Below are 15236 nucleotides of genomic sequence, written 5' to 3'. Positions count from 1 at the left end.
TTGGAAACCTGTAGGGGTGTCCCAGCTCTTATCCAGATCAACACCCCCCTCGCATAAGCTGAATATGTGGTGTAGTAAACCTGCCCTCTCCATCTACGCTGTAGCGCCGCCCCTTCCGCCTTAGTAAGGTGTGTCTCCTGCAGCAACGCTATTTGCACCCCTCTACGCACCAGATAAGCGTGGATTTTGTGCCGTCTGGACATAGTGTGAAGGCCCCGCACATTCCAAGTGACACATTTTACATTAGTGATCTCAGCCATTGTCCCAAATTGTCGTGTCCAGGTTCCCCCAACATCGCTCATTCATAAAGCGTCCAATATTCGATACAACCCCAATGGCGGCCATCCCCCTCAACAACAACAAAACTTCCCCTCGAAACAAACCCCTTCCCACCCACCCCAGAATAGGACCCAAATAGCACCATCCAGTTCCCATCCAAACTGCACCCTCAGTAAACACCCTTTCCCCAACTAACCCTACGGTAGCCACCGCAGGTATGCCTTAAGGGCCGAGTGCGGGGCGGGCGCCAGCAACTGGCCACCGAGCCTCGGGCTGCCGAGACCAGATCGAGCACCAAATCATAAGTATCAGGCAGAGTAAGGCCCCCCGACCCCATCGGTGATGCACGGTCTAGCAGTAACTCCTACAACCTCCACACCTCCCGCAACACTCCCCCACCCCAATGGAACAGCTCACCTGAGTTCATCCCTGCCCATCCAGCATGCCCTCAGCTGAGTCGGGCGTAACCACTGGCAAATTAACACTGTCCGTCTCTGAGTCCTCAGTGTCCGAGTGGGCCCCCTCCCCGCCAGGTTCCGATTCTTCGACGATGGGACCGCCCCGGGAGCCAGATAAGTTGGACACCATTTCCAACACTCCTCGCCGCTCGGCCAAAGTCTCTACCGTCGAGGGCTTGCCCGGTTTACCGCGGCGGCTCCGAAGCCTTTTGGAGCGCCGTTGTTGTCCGGGCTCCGACGTCGCCTGGGAGGAGGATCTGAAGCCATCTTTGCCAGCCCTGTACAGTTCAAGCCAAGCACAAACATCCTCCGGGGTCTCAAAAAATTGGGTCGTATCATCAAGGATGACGCGGAGTCTCGCTGGAAAGAGGAGAGAGTATTGTATACCCTCGCTCCGCAGCTCTCGTTTGACCGCCAGGAAGGAGGTCCGCTTACGTTGAGTTTCATAGGTATAGTCCGGGAAAATGTTCACTTGGCTGTTCTCCACCTGGTACGGGCCATTGTGTCTGGCGACATTGAGGAGCAGATCCCTGTCTCGGAAATGCAATAAACGCGCCACCACCGGGCGCGGGGAGCGACCTTGTTGAGGCGGCCTGGCCGGCACCTTCAACGGAGCCTTCATCATGGCATTTTCGACACCATTTTAACTGAGCCAGAGGACAATGAAAGATTGGTCAATTCGAACATGGTTGGAAAGATTACCTCCTCTGCTTTAACCAAGTTACGAGGTGGAGAGGTATCCTTAGGGACACAGAGAGCCCGCCTCCCCCCGTTCTGATCTGCAGCCACCGAAGTCATCTGCGGCGTTCCTCAAGGCTCCTCGCTCAGTCCAACCCTCTTCAACATCTACATGAGCCCCCTCGCAGACATTGCACACCAGCACAACCTCAACATCATCTCCTACGCCGACGACACCGAGCTGATCCTCTCCCTCACCAACGACCCCGCCACCGCAGAGCCAACCTTCACGAAGGGATGAAAGAGGTAGCCGAATGGATGAAGAACAGCCGCCTGAAACTGAACTCTGACAAGACGGAAGTCCTCATCCTGGGATCCTCACCCTACGCCTGGGACGACTCCTGGTGGCTCCCCGCCCTAGGCAGCACACCCAAACCAACAGACCACGCACGCAGCCTGGGCTTCATCCTGGACTCCTCCCTCTCCATGACCAGACAAGTCAACGCCGTCTCCTCGTCGTGTTTCAACATACTGCGCATGCTACGTAAGATCTTCCGGTGGATCCCCACCGAGACCAGGAAGACGGTCACCCAGGCCCTCGTCACCAGCCGTCTGGACTACGGCAACTCCCTCTACGCCGGAACCACCGCCAAACTCCAGAAGAGACTCCAGCGGCTCCAGAACACCTCAGCATGACTCATCCTGGACATCCCTCGTCGCAGCCACATCTCCGGACACCTGAGAGACCTGCACTGGCTCCCGGTCAACAAGAGAATCACCTTCCGACTCCTCACCCACGCACACAAAGCCCTACACAACCAAGGCCCAGGATACCTCAACAGCCGCCTCTACTTCTACGCTCCCAAACGCCAGCTTCGATTGACCGGCCACGCCCTCGCCGCCGTCCCCCGCATCCGAAGAGCCACCACAGGGGGACGGTCCTTCTCCTACCTCGCCGCCACATGGAACTCTCTCCCGACCCACCTCCGCCTGACCCAGGACCACCTCGCCTTCAGGAAGCAACTCAAGACCTGGTTGTTCGAGCAGTAGCGGACCCCCCTCCCCTAGCGCCTTGAGACCCTCTGGGTGAGTAGTGCGCTATATAAATGCTTTGATTGATTGATTGATTGATAGGGGAGCCCGATTTAATTATGCTAAAGATCTTCGAAAGGGTTTTGAGTGTTAGAGCAGGGAATACACTCAGATTAAAAGGACAGGGGATCAACCTATTTTCAGAGTGTACCACAATATCTCCATGCGCATTCTCTTGAAATGTATCATACATTTTTTGAATTTTCATGTGAAAATAGTTTGCCAGGTTGTAACATTGTACCAACGATGCTTCTGGGGTTATATAAGAAGGTAGAGTTCAGAGGGGTAAGGCTGCAGGTGGTGTCTAAGGTGGAAGAGGGCTCATCGTTGGTGAGCTGCTGGACAAAGCTGCAGTGAAGATTTCTAAGTTTGGATTTAGTTGCTGAAATGGAAGTCAAAAATCTTCAGTGGGACGAGGCAGTAGGTTGTAGCTGAAGGGAGCTCCACGGAGCCAGAAATCCATTCTCGGTGGGGGTGATGAATACAATTTGCTGCTGCAGAGAAGAACGTAGTACGACTGATACTCTGATCAGGAGGCCAACTAACTAGACCTTGGAGTCACTCTGGTGGCCCTGGGTTCAATGTCCAGTCATTTACACTCAGGCAGCAGGGCAGTAGGATAGCAGTCCATCAGAGAAGTAGCCTTTCCTGCAGCAAAGCACAACAAACCTTCTTCAGACGCTTCAACAGGTCCTGAACAGCCCATTGTTCCGACATCCAGATTATAGGGGCGCAGGAACACTGGGCCTGCTTTTACTAGATGCAAAATCTGGCTGGTAAAATTTGGTCTTGATCCCTGGCCCCACCAACACCTCTTTTCTCTGCAGTCCCATTTTTATCTTAATAAATATTTTTGTGCTTTTATGATCACATCTAGTCATCTTCTTATCACCGCCCCAATTATTCTTTTCAATCTGTCCACTGTAATTAATATGGGAGACTCACAATCCTCCTATACACCATGTCTTTAGTTTGTGCTTTTTTAACTGCTCTTTTCTAGTTCTCCTCCTATGTTTAACCCTCTCTCCTCTCCCTCTCGCTTCTTTAAAAGGCGACCCTGGAATCAGACCATGGAACCCTTGTTTTATTTTTCAACTCATCCATTCTTATCTCTATTATTGCTTTCCTTGAACTTTCCCAAACTCAAGACAGTTACCTCAGACTGTTTATTTAGTTTATCTCCCCCCCCACAAATGTCTCCCATCTACTGCTTGCTGGATGTCCTCCCTTGCACTCCATTCACACCCTCCTAAAACCAAGGGTCTCTATTCTTTTTCCAATATTCTTTCTCGTCCTTTTCACCTTCTTTAATTATTTCCCTGGTTCAGCTCAATCCTTCACCCTCACCTGCATTCTGCATGTTATCATTCATTCTGATCCATTTTTCACTCACGTGCCTTAAGTCTTTCTTTACTGGTATTTTCAGCTTTACAATTTTGTAAAAATTGATTGTGTCATCTCCACTACTATTACTCTTATATTGACCCTGATCGTTCTTTCTGTATTACTGAACGCCCATTTTCTTGACTCTATTGCAGACTCATGTACCACCTGCCACCTCATGTATCTCTACTTGCCTCTCATTGCATTGCACTTTTCTGCACTTGCTTACCTGCCACTGTAATCATCCCTACTGCCTTTTCCTGTATGGTTTATAATGTGTTCATTGCCATGCCCATGCCCGTCGTTTTCTCATGTCCAAATCCATATACCTTCCTGTGCTTTTTGAGCCTCCTCTCACATTCAGATGATGCACCCTCTCCCTATTTGTGCTTTCCCTCTCTTTAAACAATTCTCTTTTTGTTACATACCCCATTTTGTCTGTGTTAGTCAGTTCCATTGTCGTCCATCTCCTGAACACTGCAATTCAGGTAGTTTTAGAACATTCTGCATTTTTCTTGCATAATATTTTTTGCCATGTGTATTCTTGCTTTTGATCATTGCAGTTGACACCTTGGGTGTGACTGGTATGCCTAGGCATGGATCTCATGCTCACCGCGACACATGGACCAGGCTATACCCCACTCATGAAGCCTAAATAGGTCGAAACAGGTCGCTTGCTGGTTTTCTCATCTGGAGGGGACCTGGCCTGGTATCTTGGGCTGAGCTGTTCCTATTGGAAAGAGAACAAGAATGATTTGCATATGTGTTCTTTGTCTAAACTAGCATCGTGGGTGCAAAACAATGTCCTGGAAAGTGGCCTTGTGTGATTGTCAGTGGTTGAGATTAGTTCATTCATTCCTTCCATCACTTTGATGTTTTTGTTATATACATTTGAATTAAACTCTAGCCGGGAGCAACATTTTTAACACTTAAAGAGAACACATTAACATGAGAGAAAGTGACTTCAATAAGATACAGCTTGCTAACAAATGATACTGAAGTATCTTTACTTTTTCCTCTTTCCAGGAAGAGGGTCCAGCACACCCGATGACATGTATCTGAATGCATGCAGCTACGTCAGTCTTTGGAGTCAGCTCTCAGCCAATCAAATCAAGGGTATCCGGGGAGCCTACTCGGCGGGATGCAACTGTACGGTGGGGGTGCGTGATGTGAAATGTATTCATGCTATTAAACCAGAAGAGAGTAGGAAGGGACAAGAGGGTGGGGAGTGAGGGAAAGGAGGCAGGAAAGTAATGGAAAAGTAGATAGATGGAGATGCACCTAGAACTGGCTTAAGATAGAGGAAAGGAAGAAGATGCAGACAACCCCCATCAGAAACACCACAGGGAACTGTTCCATCCACTAAAGCTTCCATGACTCAAACAGTTGAACCTGCTTGCTGAACTTCACTACCTCCACAATGTGTGTTAGTTTTAGTTACTGAAGACTTATTTGGAAGAGTGAGACATGCTGGTCAGATGGGGAGGTCCAATTCCAAATGGGCTGGTCCTAGAAGGGGTGCTCAGTGAGATCTATTGTGTAATCTATAGCTCAGTTGCTGTCTCCTCCTATGGATGAGTAATTCAGCTTGAGGTCCTTAGCCAGTACCTTCTTTAGGCCTCAGTACATATCATCACTACTGGGGGAGAGGGGGTTCTTATGAAATTGAGCTCGATATGTCCCTGCACATTTTAATGTAACAACATCATGTTGACTGCAAGGCTACTTTTTATATGGGGCAAAGAAGAGTGCCTAGACAGACTGGAATCATTTTCAAAATGTTATTCTTAAGACACTCTCACATCAAATATGTACCATACCAATGATATTGTTAGTACTTTTTTAAACAACCAAGTTAACCTTTTTATGCTGTTGTTGCTTCCTTTCCCTGCCTTAGATCTGCTCAGGAGAAGATTGTGCACCCACTACTTGCCCACTAATGGATCCATTCAGAGATTCTTACCAAACACTTTCACAGCGGTGTGTTTCGAAGAATGACGTCTGCACCTGGGAGTCAATACAGTAATGTCAGTGCATGCTGATGATAGTCCCAGATTGTATTCAGTGTTAAGATGAACATAATGTTGACCACACCCATCTACTGAAAGACAAGAAACAATGGACACCCCCATACACCAATAAAAAAATTAGCTCATTAACAAAAGCACAGGTTCATTTAGACAAGCACAGTGCTATCAAATACAACCAGAGACATTTGCATGGGGTGTATGTGTTTTACACTTGATTAGTAACTGCACAAAATATAGAAACATAAGGTAAAGTCCCTGGTAAAACTAGACACTCAGGGCCTTATTTACGTTACTTTGATGGAGGGCAGCGCAGTACGTCATTTTGCTACACTCCCCTACACTATAAGAAAAGGTCAGGAATGCGCTGTCCCTATGATATTCAGCAATCAAAAAGGCATGGAAAGGAGTCTAGGTTGGATTGTACCCAAGGGGGAAACAAAGCAAAAAAAATCTGTGCCAGCCCTTAAACTGAAGAGGCGTCCCCTCTCCCAGCAGCATATAGGTTTTGTAAGATAACCAGGCAGCAAGTGCAAGGTGTTTTTTTTTGTATGTTCTTATATAGCGCTCGACTACCCGAAGGCATCTCGGCGCTTGCCTTGGGAACCCGTCCTGGCTTTTCCCTGTGAGATAGCCCCTAACGGGCATCCCCATGGTGAAAGCCAGGCATCCCGCCGTGGGGGGGCCGTTGTGGAGATTAAGCAAGCTTAATGCCCAGAGTTGCAGAGTGTGAACCCATGATTAGGTCAGGCACCGAAGCGAGAATTATTGAGTCCGTGGACATTTGAGCTCAAGACCCTGCCGCGTCGGGAATTGAACCCTGGTCCCGGGTCAGACCTCTGCTTCAGGGTCTGCCTGCTCTAACCAGTGAGCCACACTTCTCCACTTCTCCACACCAAGGTGTGCTCCATGGTCATAAGGTTTCCTTTAATCTATGTCAAGTCATGCCTCTCTGTATTATGTGTATAGTGCTGCTTGAAGGGTTTTTTTGTTTACTGTATTTATTTTGTTTGGATTTGAAAAGAGCTGGTCATAATTAACACTATTTAGACTCAGGCTCTCCGCAGCAAGCCATGGGATATCCATTCCCTTCTCACACTTAAGACAATCTTCTATTATCTCTCCTGTAAGGGACGCTGCTTGATTTTTCTATATTGCTAACCAGAATAGGGCAGGGCAGGCCTTTATGAAGCCTTCAATATAGTGTAATTTCAAGTCACTATGGAAAACATATTGAGACGTGGAGATTGTTATACCCAAAGGTTTCCTGCAAAATCTGTTTTCCTCACTCTGAATGCAGAAACATTTTGAGAAGCCCAAAACCTCTGCGCAAACATCTAATAATAGCACAAGGTGAAATATATCTTTTGGCATGAGTGACAAACTTCAGAGTGCAGTTTGTATCCAAAAATAGGTATTTAACAATCCATCCAAAATCAAACAACAAAGATGCCGTCGTTCTGCACAGATCTGGATGTGCCCAAATATTATGGCCAAACACCCAATCTATTTCATTCTCAAAGTTAATGAACCTCATAAAGCTCTAGTCTATGGTTAGAAATAAAAATATACCAAATCCATTCAGTATAATCTCTTTCCGTGAAAATATGAACTATGACCCCAACAAAAGTATCTTTTGACAAGAGGAACTGACCAAAACAATCTTTAGTCTTTATAATGCCACAATACTCCTGTGTGTGAGCAGATGAATCCCTCATCACAGAATCCACTTGACAATCTACCCAAACACCCCATAAAATGACAGAAAAAAAGAAAGAGAAATATAAAACATCACATCACAAAAATATGGAATGAATCCCTTAAAAACAGAATATACATGAAGAAAATAATATACATGCCCTTGCTTCTAAAGTGCACTGGAAGCTGCTTACTGTTTTCTTGAACCTTGCAAACCACTGTTTTACATGTCATTGCCATCAGCATGGTACACCATTTTAGACAATTTTCAAAGTATAAACCAAAGAATGTAAATCAAACTACACACCATTTAAAGAGCTAATATCCCTTCACTCAAAGCCTTAATGTTATCGGATTTGATCAGAGTTCTCTTTCCACGTGACATCCCCACTGTCTATCATAGACCCATGAACCTAATAACATGAATCTTATTGTACTAATCCATGAACTGGCATCTCAAATAAGAGTAGACTAAGGTAGCAGATTCAAAGCCCTTCAAAAGCAAAAACAAGCTGTCTTTATCTTACTCTAGTGCTTACTACAATCTCAAGCTAAATTAAACGTGTACAAGGCCCTACTTCTGATCTAGTCGCAAAGTCTTTAGAAATACGAATTGTGTATTTCCTATATGTCTCACTGAGTGCCAGTGAAAATGCGTTATCAAATTTTTGCACTACATACTACACCAAAATGTGCCCAAAATAAATAAAGGAACAATACATCAAAAATCTCTCAATATCAAACTATAAAATCATATTCTAATCACATCACTCCATGCGCAACCCCTCAAAGCCACCAAACGTCATTCATCTGTCATACACAAATCACACTACATGTGTCTCCTTCCTTTATATTAACAAAGCAAGCTCCAGAATTACATATTATGAATTGTGCTAAGCTTGTGTTTGCATAATACAAAAAAATTACTTGACTGAAGCAGAACTAAACTAACGCTGCAAGTACCCAAAATTCAAAATAGAATGTATAAACAGCTTCCATGTGTCTTGGTCAGTGGTTCTACTGCCACCCATTACAAAGGAGTTCAACAAAACTTGGCTTATCTCTTGTCAATGTCTGACCTACTTCCATATAAGGTCTACAGCTCTATGGTGTCAATATGGTATGAAGTTCATGATCTCCATATAGACCCCAATCTACAGTTCTAAAAGTACTGATGCTTTCATTCCTACATTTAAATGTAGTATGGAGCTTATGATCTACATTTAAGCCACCATCAATAGTTCCTAAAGTAATGTACCACCATTGCTCTTTGAATTCGATATATGTTCTCCGTCACCTCCGCTATGTGCCAGTGTAACATGCTGGATACCTAACATTCAGATTGTTGTATAATCTCCACCCATATGTTTCTGAGCAAGGTGTACAGCCAGAGAGTATTTCATATTCACAGATTGTTCTTTCCACCTCACCTTGAGTTATTCATTTGTAGACCAAACATGTTGCTTGCCACAAACACAATAAGATAGACACAATAAGGTGTATTACAGTTGAGAAAACTCCTGATTTCCAAGTGTCTATTGCCTTCAAAATTCTGGAAATTAGTTGTTCTATCATTAACATATTTGCAACAAATACATCCATGACATCTAAAGCAGTCCTTAGGCTTTTCTGGTAACCAGATTTATTAACTATTCTCTGAATATTTGATTGTGTCATGGGACTGGGGTATTGAATATAAAATCCTAGCCAAAGCTTTATCAATATGCATTACCTTCCAAAGTCTTTTTAATATGTTAAAAATCCTATCAATCTGGTAATGAATCCTATACTGTTGTTAGCGGTGAATAGAGACCTGCTGGATGTATTTTGTCATAATATCTTTCTCTGGACTTGCCTAGCCTTAATGATAACCCTCTTCAAAACTGGTACCGGGCAACCCCTCATTTTAAATTGTTCAATTAATATCTCTTCCTCATGCAAATACTCACTATCTGTATAGCAGTTCCACTTGTGTGTAAGGAGGTCCTCAAAAGGAAAGTTATCCTTCTGAACAGAAGGATGTCTTGATGTGTAATATAATAAGCTATTGAGAGATGTGGGTTTACAGAATTTTCTGCTTTGTAGTTTGCCCTTATCTCTGTAGTTTGCTCCCTTATATATTCAATCCCAAGTCTAGGAATTATATCTTATCCTTGCTATATCCTAGTGCTAGTTCAACATTAAGTTGGTTGTTATTAAGGTAGTGATGATAATCAATGAGAGGTTTTATTATCCCATATATCAACAATATATCAGGATCTGAATGTGCAGTTTTATTCCAGGCATGCTACCTCTCATACAAATCCATAAACCATGTTGGATTTCAACACTGAATATTAAGTTGAAAATGACTTTCAATCAGAAAATGCATTGTAAAAATGCTTGTTGGTTTCTGACAGTTTTATATTTTTTGTATTTAATGTATCTGATGATGCTTTTTTGCAAGTGTTGAGCTGATTTAAATTAATAAAAGCAGCATGTGTTTAAACCTATTGTATTTTTTGCTTTTTATTGATTTTATAACGTGAATCAATTAGGTCTGACTCTTTCATGACACAAGAATTTGGCTTTATTAGCCTCAGTCGAATACTTGACAAGCTACTTGACAATCAGTTGAATGCAAAAAGGTGAGGATGACAAGGATGTAACACAGCTAAAGCTTGTATCTAGGAACATGTTGATGATGACCTTCAGAAGCTTAATGAATTACCAACCAGGATTTTGATCTCGCAAGAAAGTAGCAAATACTTTACATACATTATTAACAGACCACTTTGACCCTGGCTCATTAGAGCCCGAGAACTTAAAATGTGCCTAAATTCCATGGGGCCGATTTCGAATTCGGCCGGAAGGGCTCCGAACCATGTTCAGAGCCCTTCCGACCAAATCGGACACTGCCGACTGGATTCCTTTCTAACCGAGTGATTCCGATGGGCTCGGTCGGAAAGGAATCCGACTCGGATTTCCGGATTGCGGACGACAGGCTCCAAGAGCCCGTCCGCCGTCCGGAAAGCCTCCATACTCCTCCGGTCACCTCTTTCCGACCGAGGGAGTACGATAGCAGCTTTTCACTGCCTTTTCATGCCGGTCTGTCCTGCACGAAAAGGCAGCCGGAAGCTGTCTCTGGGGGCCCCAGCAGTGCCCCCATGGGTGTGAGGCTGCCGGATGGCGGCCTGGGGGCACCTATGGTGCCCCTCTGTTGATCCCTGCACCCGGTGGTAGGCACCTTGAGCTGCTGGCCACAGGGTGCAGGGATGAACAGAACCCCTGCTCTCTACATTGCAAGCATGCTTTCCGGTCGGAAAGCATGCTTGCATTGTAAGGTATACGAATGCGACCGAACCCTGTTCGGTCGCATCGTACTAGCAGGGCTCTAACCAACGACAGCAGGTCAGTCGGTTACAGCTCCTACCCCATGTCATAAGGACTAAGTTCCATCCGACATTGAAATAGGCCCCCAAATGTTGCAGGATCATGCACATGATGTAAATTTGCTGTAAACAAATGATTGCAGAGAAGACACAACAACCTTTTCCCGGTCTGCGAAAGTGAGGCTCGAGAGTTTACATTGCTAGGGAACTCCAACAATAGGCAGGGGAGGGGCATATCTGCAAGCCCCATATAGGTGCAGTTGCCTTCTGATTTACCTAGCATAGGATTTTGTGGGTCCCATCTACAAAGATTTCTCCAGGTTGAAAAGAAAGTCAATGATGGCTGCAATAACAGAGAAACAGAAGTAATAAAAAGGCCAAGGCAGCGACTTGCAAAACTCATATGACAAATAAGGAAATATAAACAGCTTTGTAGGTATCCTCCATCATGATTCATTTCCATTGTTTATTTAGGTAGAAATGGCAAGAATAAATGGAAATGCATTCATGTTGTTATTCATTGCAATGTGATAAATAAGTCTTCTTGAATATATTCATGTTATTCTGCGTGGATTAAATTCTTTTTTTCCATGATTATTTTTAAATATTGAGCAAGGTTTCCTTGCAGACAATAACTTCCCTTCCTCTATATTATTTTTAAATGATAGGCAAGGCTTTGCAGAATGTAGGTAGATGAAAGGATACCAGAGCCTAGCTGTGAAATGTTTATTCTAAAATTATTCAATAATGTTTAGACGCTTTGTAAAAACAGAATATAGTGCGATAGAAAGAAACTTAGTACCAGAGTCACAGGCAATACAGAGATGTAATCATCTTGCTTCATTGAAAAGTTTACAGAGGCACATCTAGCTTTTGCTCAGTAGTCCTTTTTGCATGTTTGCCAATGCAGATGAGCAGACGCTGTTACTCTACTGAAAATTGAATCTATTTTTCAGAAGAGGTATGTGAGTATGGAACATCTTTGAAACACAAAGTATGCCTCATTTAGGAGATAAAGCTCTTCTTATTTAGCCAATAGTAAAGCTTGTAAGTTGGACACAATAATATAAAAATGGCTTTATGTCTTTTATATCACTACAATATTACTATTTCTTTTGTTATTCAGCCTTTTTATAAACTTCTTTGCAGTATTTTGTTATTTTTGATAGTAGTTTCTATTCATACTTATACACCAAGAAAGGGTTTTGCACCAAGAAATTATTTAGATTTCAAAATATTTTTTTTGGTTTACAGTTCTGCAATGTGCCTTTCATGGCGAAAGAGGTGTTGGGTTCCACTAAAATACCTTTGAATTCTCAAAGGATTGAATATTACCTCAGATGCATCTCACTCAAGTAGTGTTCTGTGAGTTGTGGGTTGGTTTTCGTCTAACTGGTTTTCTGTCTTGGGATGGCACATGGAGAAATTCCTTGGTGCCAGGGGGTCTTGAAATCCTCCTACCTGGTTGCGTTCTGGAAAGAAAATCAAGAAAAGATCTAAAAAACTGAATGGAAACCAAAATCAGCTCCTGGGCCACTCAAGAGATGAATATGTGGGTATGGCATTACTAAACAGGAAGATGCATTGGATCTTTCCCCCTAGCTCAGTTGAGGCAGCTTGAGCCTTTGTATATGCCACTATTGATACCAATGTGAAATAATTACTGAGCCAAATTTGCCCATGTTCTTAAATATATATGTAAAATGATATAGCGGGGGCCCCAGCAAACCCAGGGGACCGCCACATCTCCAGGGCTTGGATAATTATATGCGAGGGGCAAACGGACCCCCCACAGACCAGGGAACTGCCACCTCCCTGGGGCATTGTTACTTTAGGGCGGCGGGCCTTGCCACCCCCCAAGCCCTGGGGCCCGACACCTCGCTGGGGATATCATTACTTTTGGGGGGCCTGAGGGCACCCCAAGCCCGAGGACCACCACCTTCCTGAGACTATAAGATTGAAATGCGGGGGGCATGTGGCCCCCAGCAGCCTCGGGGACGGCAACCTTCCCGGGGGCGACTTCTAAAGTCAAAGTGTGGAGGAGCTCGAGCGGGGACCACGACTCACGGGGCACTGTTTATTTAAATCTGGGGTCCATTGCAGACCCCCGGGCCCCGGGGACCATCACCTCCCCGAGGCTTTAAACAGTTGGGAGGGGAGCTGCGTGGCCCCCCTCCTAGAGCCCTCAATGGACCTCAATGGACCTGGGTACCCAATGATCACAAGGTGTATGGTGCGTACACCATGAGATCATGGGGTGTATGCACCATACGGTGTGTATGTAAATATGTGACCCTCCATATGAATCGCACTTACCTGACGTGTACCGTACGAATCACGTCTCCATTTCACGGTCCGGATCGTACTCATGAGGTCATACAGCATGTGTACGAATCGTACGGTCCACTGTGAGGGTACGAGTCGTACGAAATCTCCGGTGCAATTCCTATGGGTCGTGACGATTCGGACGGAAACTGTCCACACGAATCGTACTACACGATTCAGACAGACGTGTACGATTCATACGGAGAGGGCTCCGGATACGATTCGGACGGACGCTTTTTTTCCCGAATCGAAATCGACCCCCATATGGCAGCTGACTCTGTGACGAAATAAAGTTCTGCTCATTTGACAGGAAAAATAGCATAAAGGAGCATCTTAAAACAAGAGGGAGGAATAGAGTGCCCAACATAGCAAGTTACATGCTGAATGCGGTTAAAGAGCAGAAAAAGTAAGCATTGCGGTGAAGAAAGCTGAGCAGTGGACGTGATGAAAAAATATTCAAAATGGCGGCCGTTAATGCAGGAATAGAGGTTGCGTCATTAAAACAGCCTGCAACAAAGAAAAAAGGCATTCCAAGGGTCCAAAGCCTCACAGCTATATTAGAGAATTGGAAATCTATGGCATTTGGCTGTAATTCAAGTAAAACTCTCCCGGAATTCGGATTCATCGGGAACGGTTGCGTGGAGCTCCGTAGCTACACAGCCATCTTGATTAGTGTTTTTGCCACGCCCCCCTCCCCTTGGGATTTTAATCTGATTTTTGGTGAAACTCATTCCCATTGTCCATCTGCACAGGAGGCAACATCATCAGTTTCCCACTGGCGCTAAAAACGTTTTTTCCCAAGCCCTTCTGTTGCTTCTAGAATCATATACGGATTCGCATCCCCTTACACTTCTTGGGGATTTTAATTACCATCTAGAGCCCAAAGCAATACAGACACTGTCAGACTGCTAGATAATCTTGAAGCTTTCAGCCTCAACCAATTGTTAACTGAATCCACGCACAAGGCAGGACATACGCTAAACGGGATCTTCACAAACAATCCTGATATCACTCTAACCAATCTATTAGCCCTGCCATGGACCGACCATAAGGCCATATATTTTAATCTTAAAACAACACAGATCCACCTAAAACCACAACCTAAACCATCTAAAGTATTAACTAGGTGGTGAAACAAATTGAAGGATGGGGTTTTCTAGTCGGCCCTCAATGTTTTTCCAACTACTATAGACACAGACAACAATGGGGCAGTCCAACATGGCTTTGATCTGGACTCGTACGCTGATGACACCCAATTTGTCATCTCTGTAATTAACCTGCCAGAGACAACAGCAGCCAGGTTCCACACATGTCTCACCGAGATTATGGCCTGGATGAGTCAGAACTATCTGAAAATAAACACAGATAAGACAGAAGTGATGGAGTTTGGGGCAGGCCAGCCATGTTGGAACCAGTCCTGGTGGCCAACCGAAGCTGGAGAGTGTCCCTACCCAGTAGCGAAGGTCAGGAATTTGGGGATTATCTTTGATGATAAATTGAATTTCCGTTCCCAGATAAATAGTCTTATTTCATTTTGTTTTTTTCTCCTAAAAATCTTGAGGAAGATCTTACCTTTTATCACCCAAGAGCTTCAACAGACAGTGACAGTATCTCTTTTTCTATCCAAACTGGACTACTGCAACGCTCTATTCATGGGAATCGATACATTTCAATTGCAAAATTTGCAATCCCTTCAAAATGCGGCAGCGAAACTTCAACTAAACATTCCTAGAGGACAGCCAACCTCGGAAGGAATTAAATCTCTTCATTGGCTGCCCATTAAACAGCGCATTGAATTTGAATCTCTAAGTCTTGTGCATAAGACAATTTATGGAGGCGGTGCGAAGGACCTTCAAAACCTATTTACGCCATATGTACCTCGACGTACCCTCAGATCGGCCGGTCTAGGTCTTATTAAAACTACA

General features: G+C 44.5%; 1 protein-coding gene across 1 annotated transcript in view; it reads left to right on the top strand.

Moving 5' to 3' along the window:
• Positions 1-7666, top strand: part of LOC147684560 (metalloproteinase inhibitor 1-like) — a 71388-nt gene extending 63722 nt beyond the window's left edge. Inside the window, exons 5-6 of the mRNA XM_086940399.1 lie at positions 4917-5050; positions 5788-7666. Coding sequence (XP_086796525.1) covers positions 4917-5050; positions 5788-5916 — 263 coding nt within the window. The 3' untranslated portion in view covers positions 5917-7666. The remainder of the gene's footprint in view (positions 1-4916; positions 5051-5787) is intronic.
• Positions 7667-15236: the final 7570 nt, after the last annotated feature.

This window comes from Lissotriton vulgaris, chromosome 10 (genome assembly GCF_964263255.1).
Source record: "Lissotriton vulgaris chromosome 10, aLisVul1.2, whole genome shotgun sequence".
Taxonomy (NCBI): Eukaryota; Metazoa; Chordata; class Amphibia; order Caudata; family Salamandridae; genus Lissotriton; species Lissotriton vulgaris.
The sequence above is the reverse complement of the archived record's forward strand: the minus strand, read 5'-3'. Positions and strand labels throughout refer to the sequence as shown.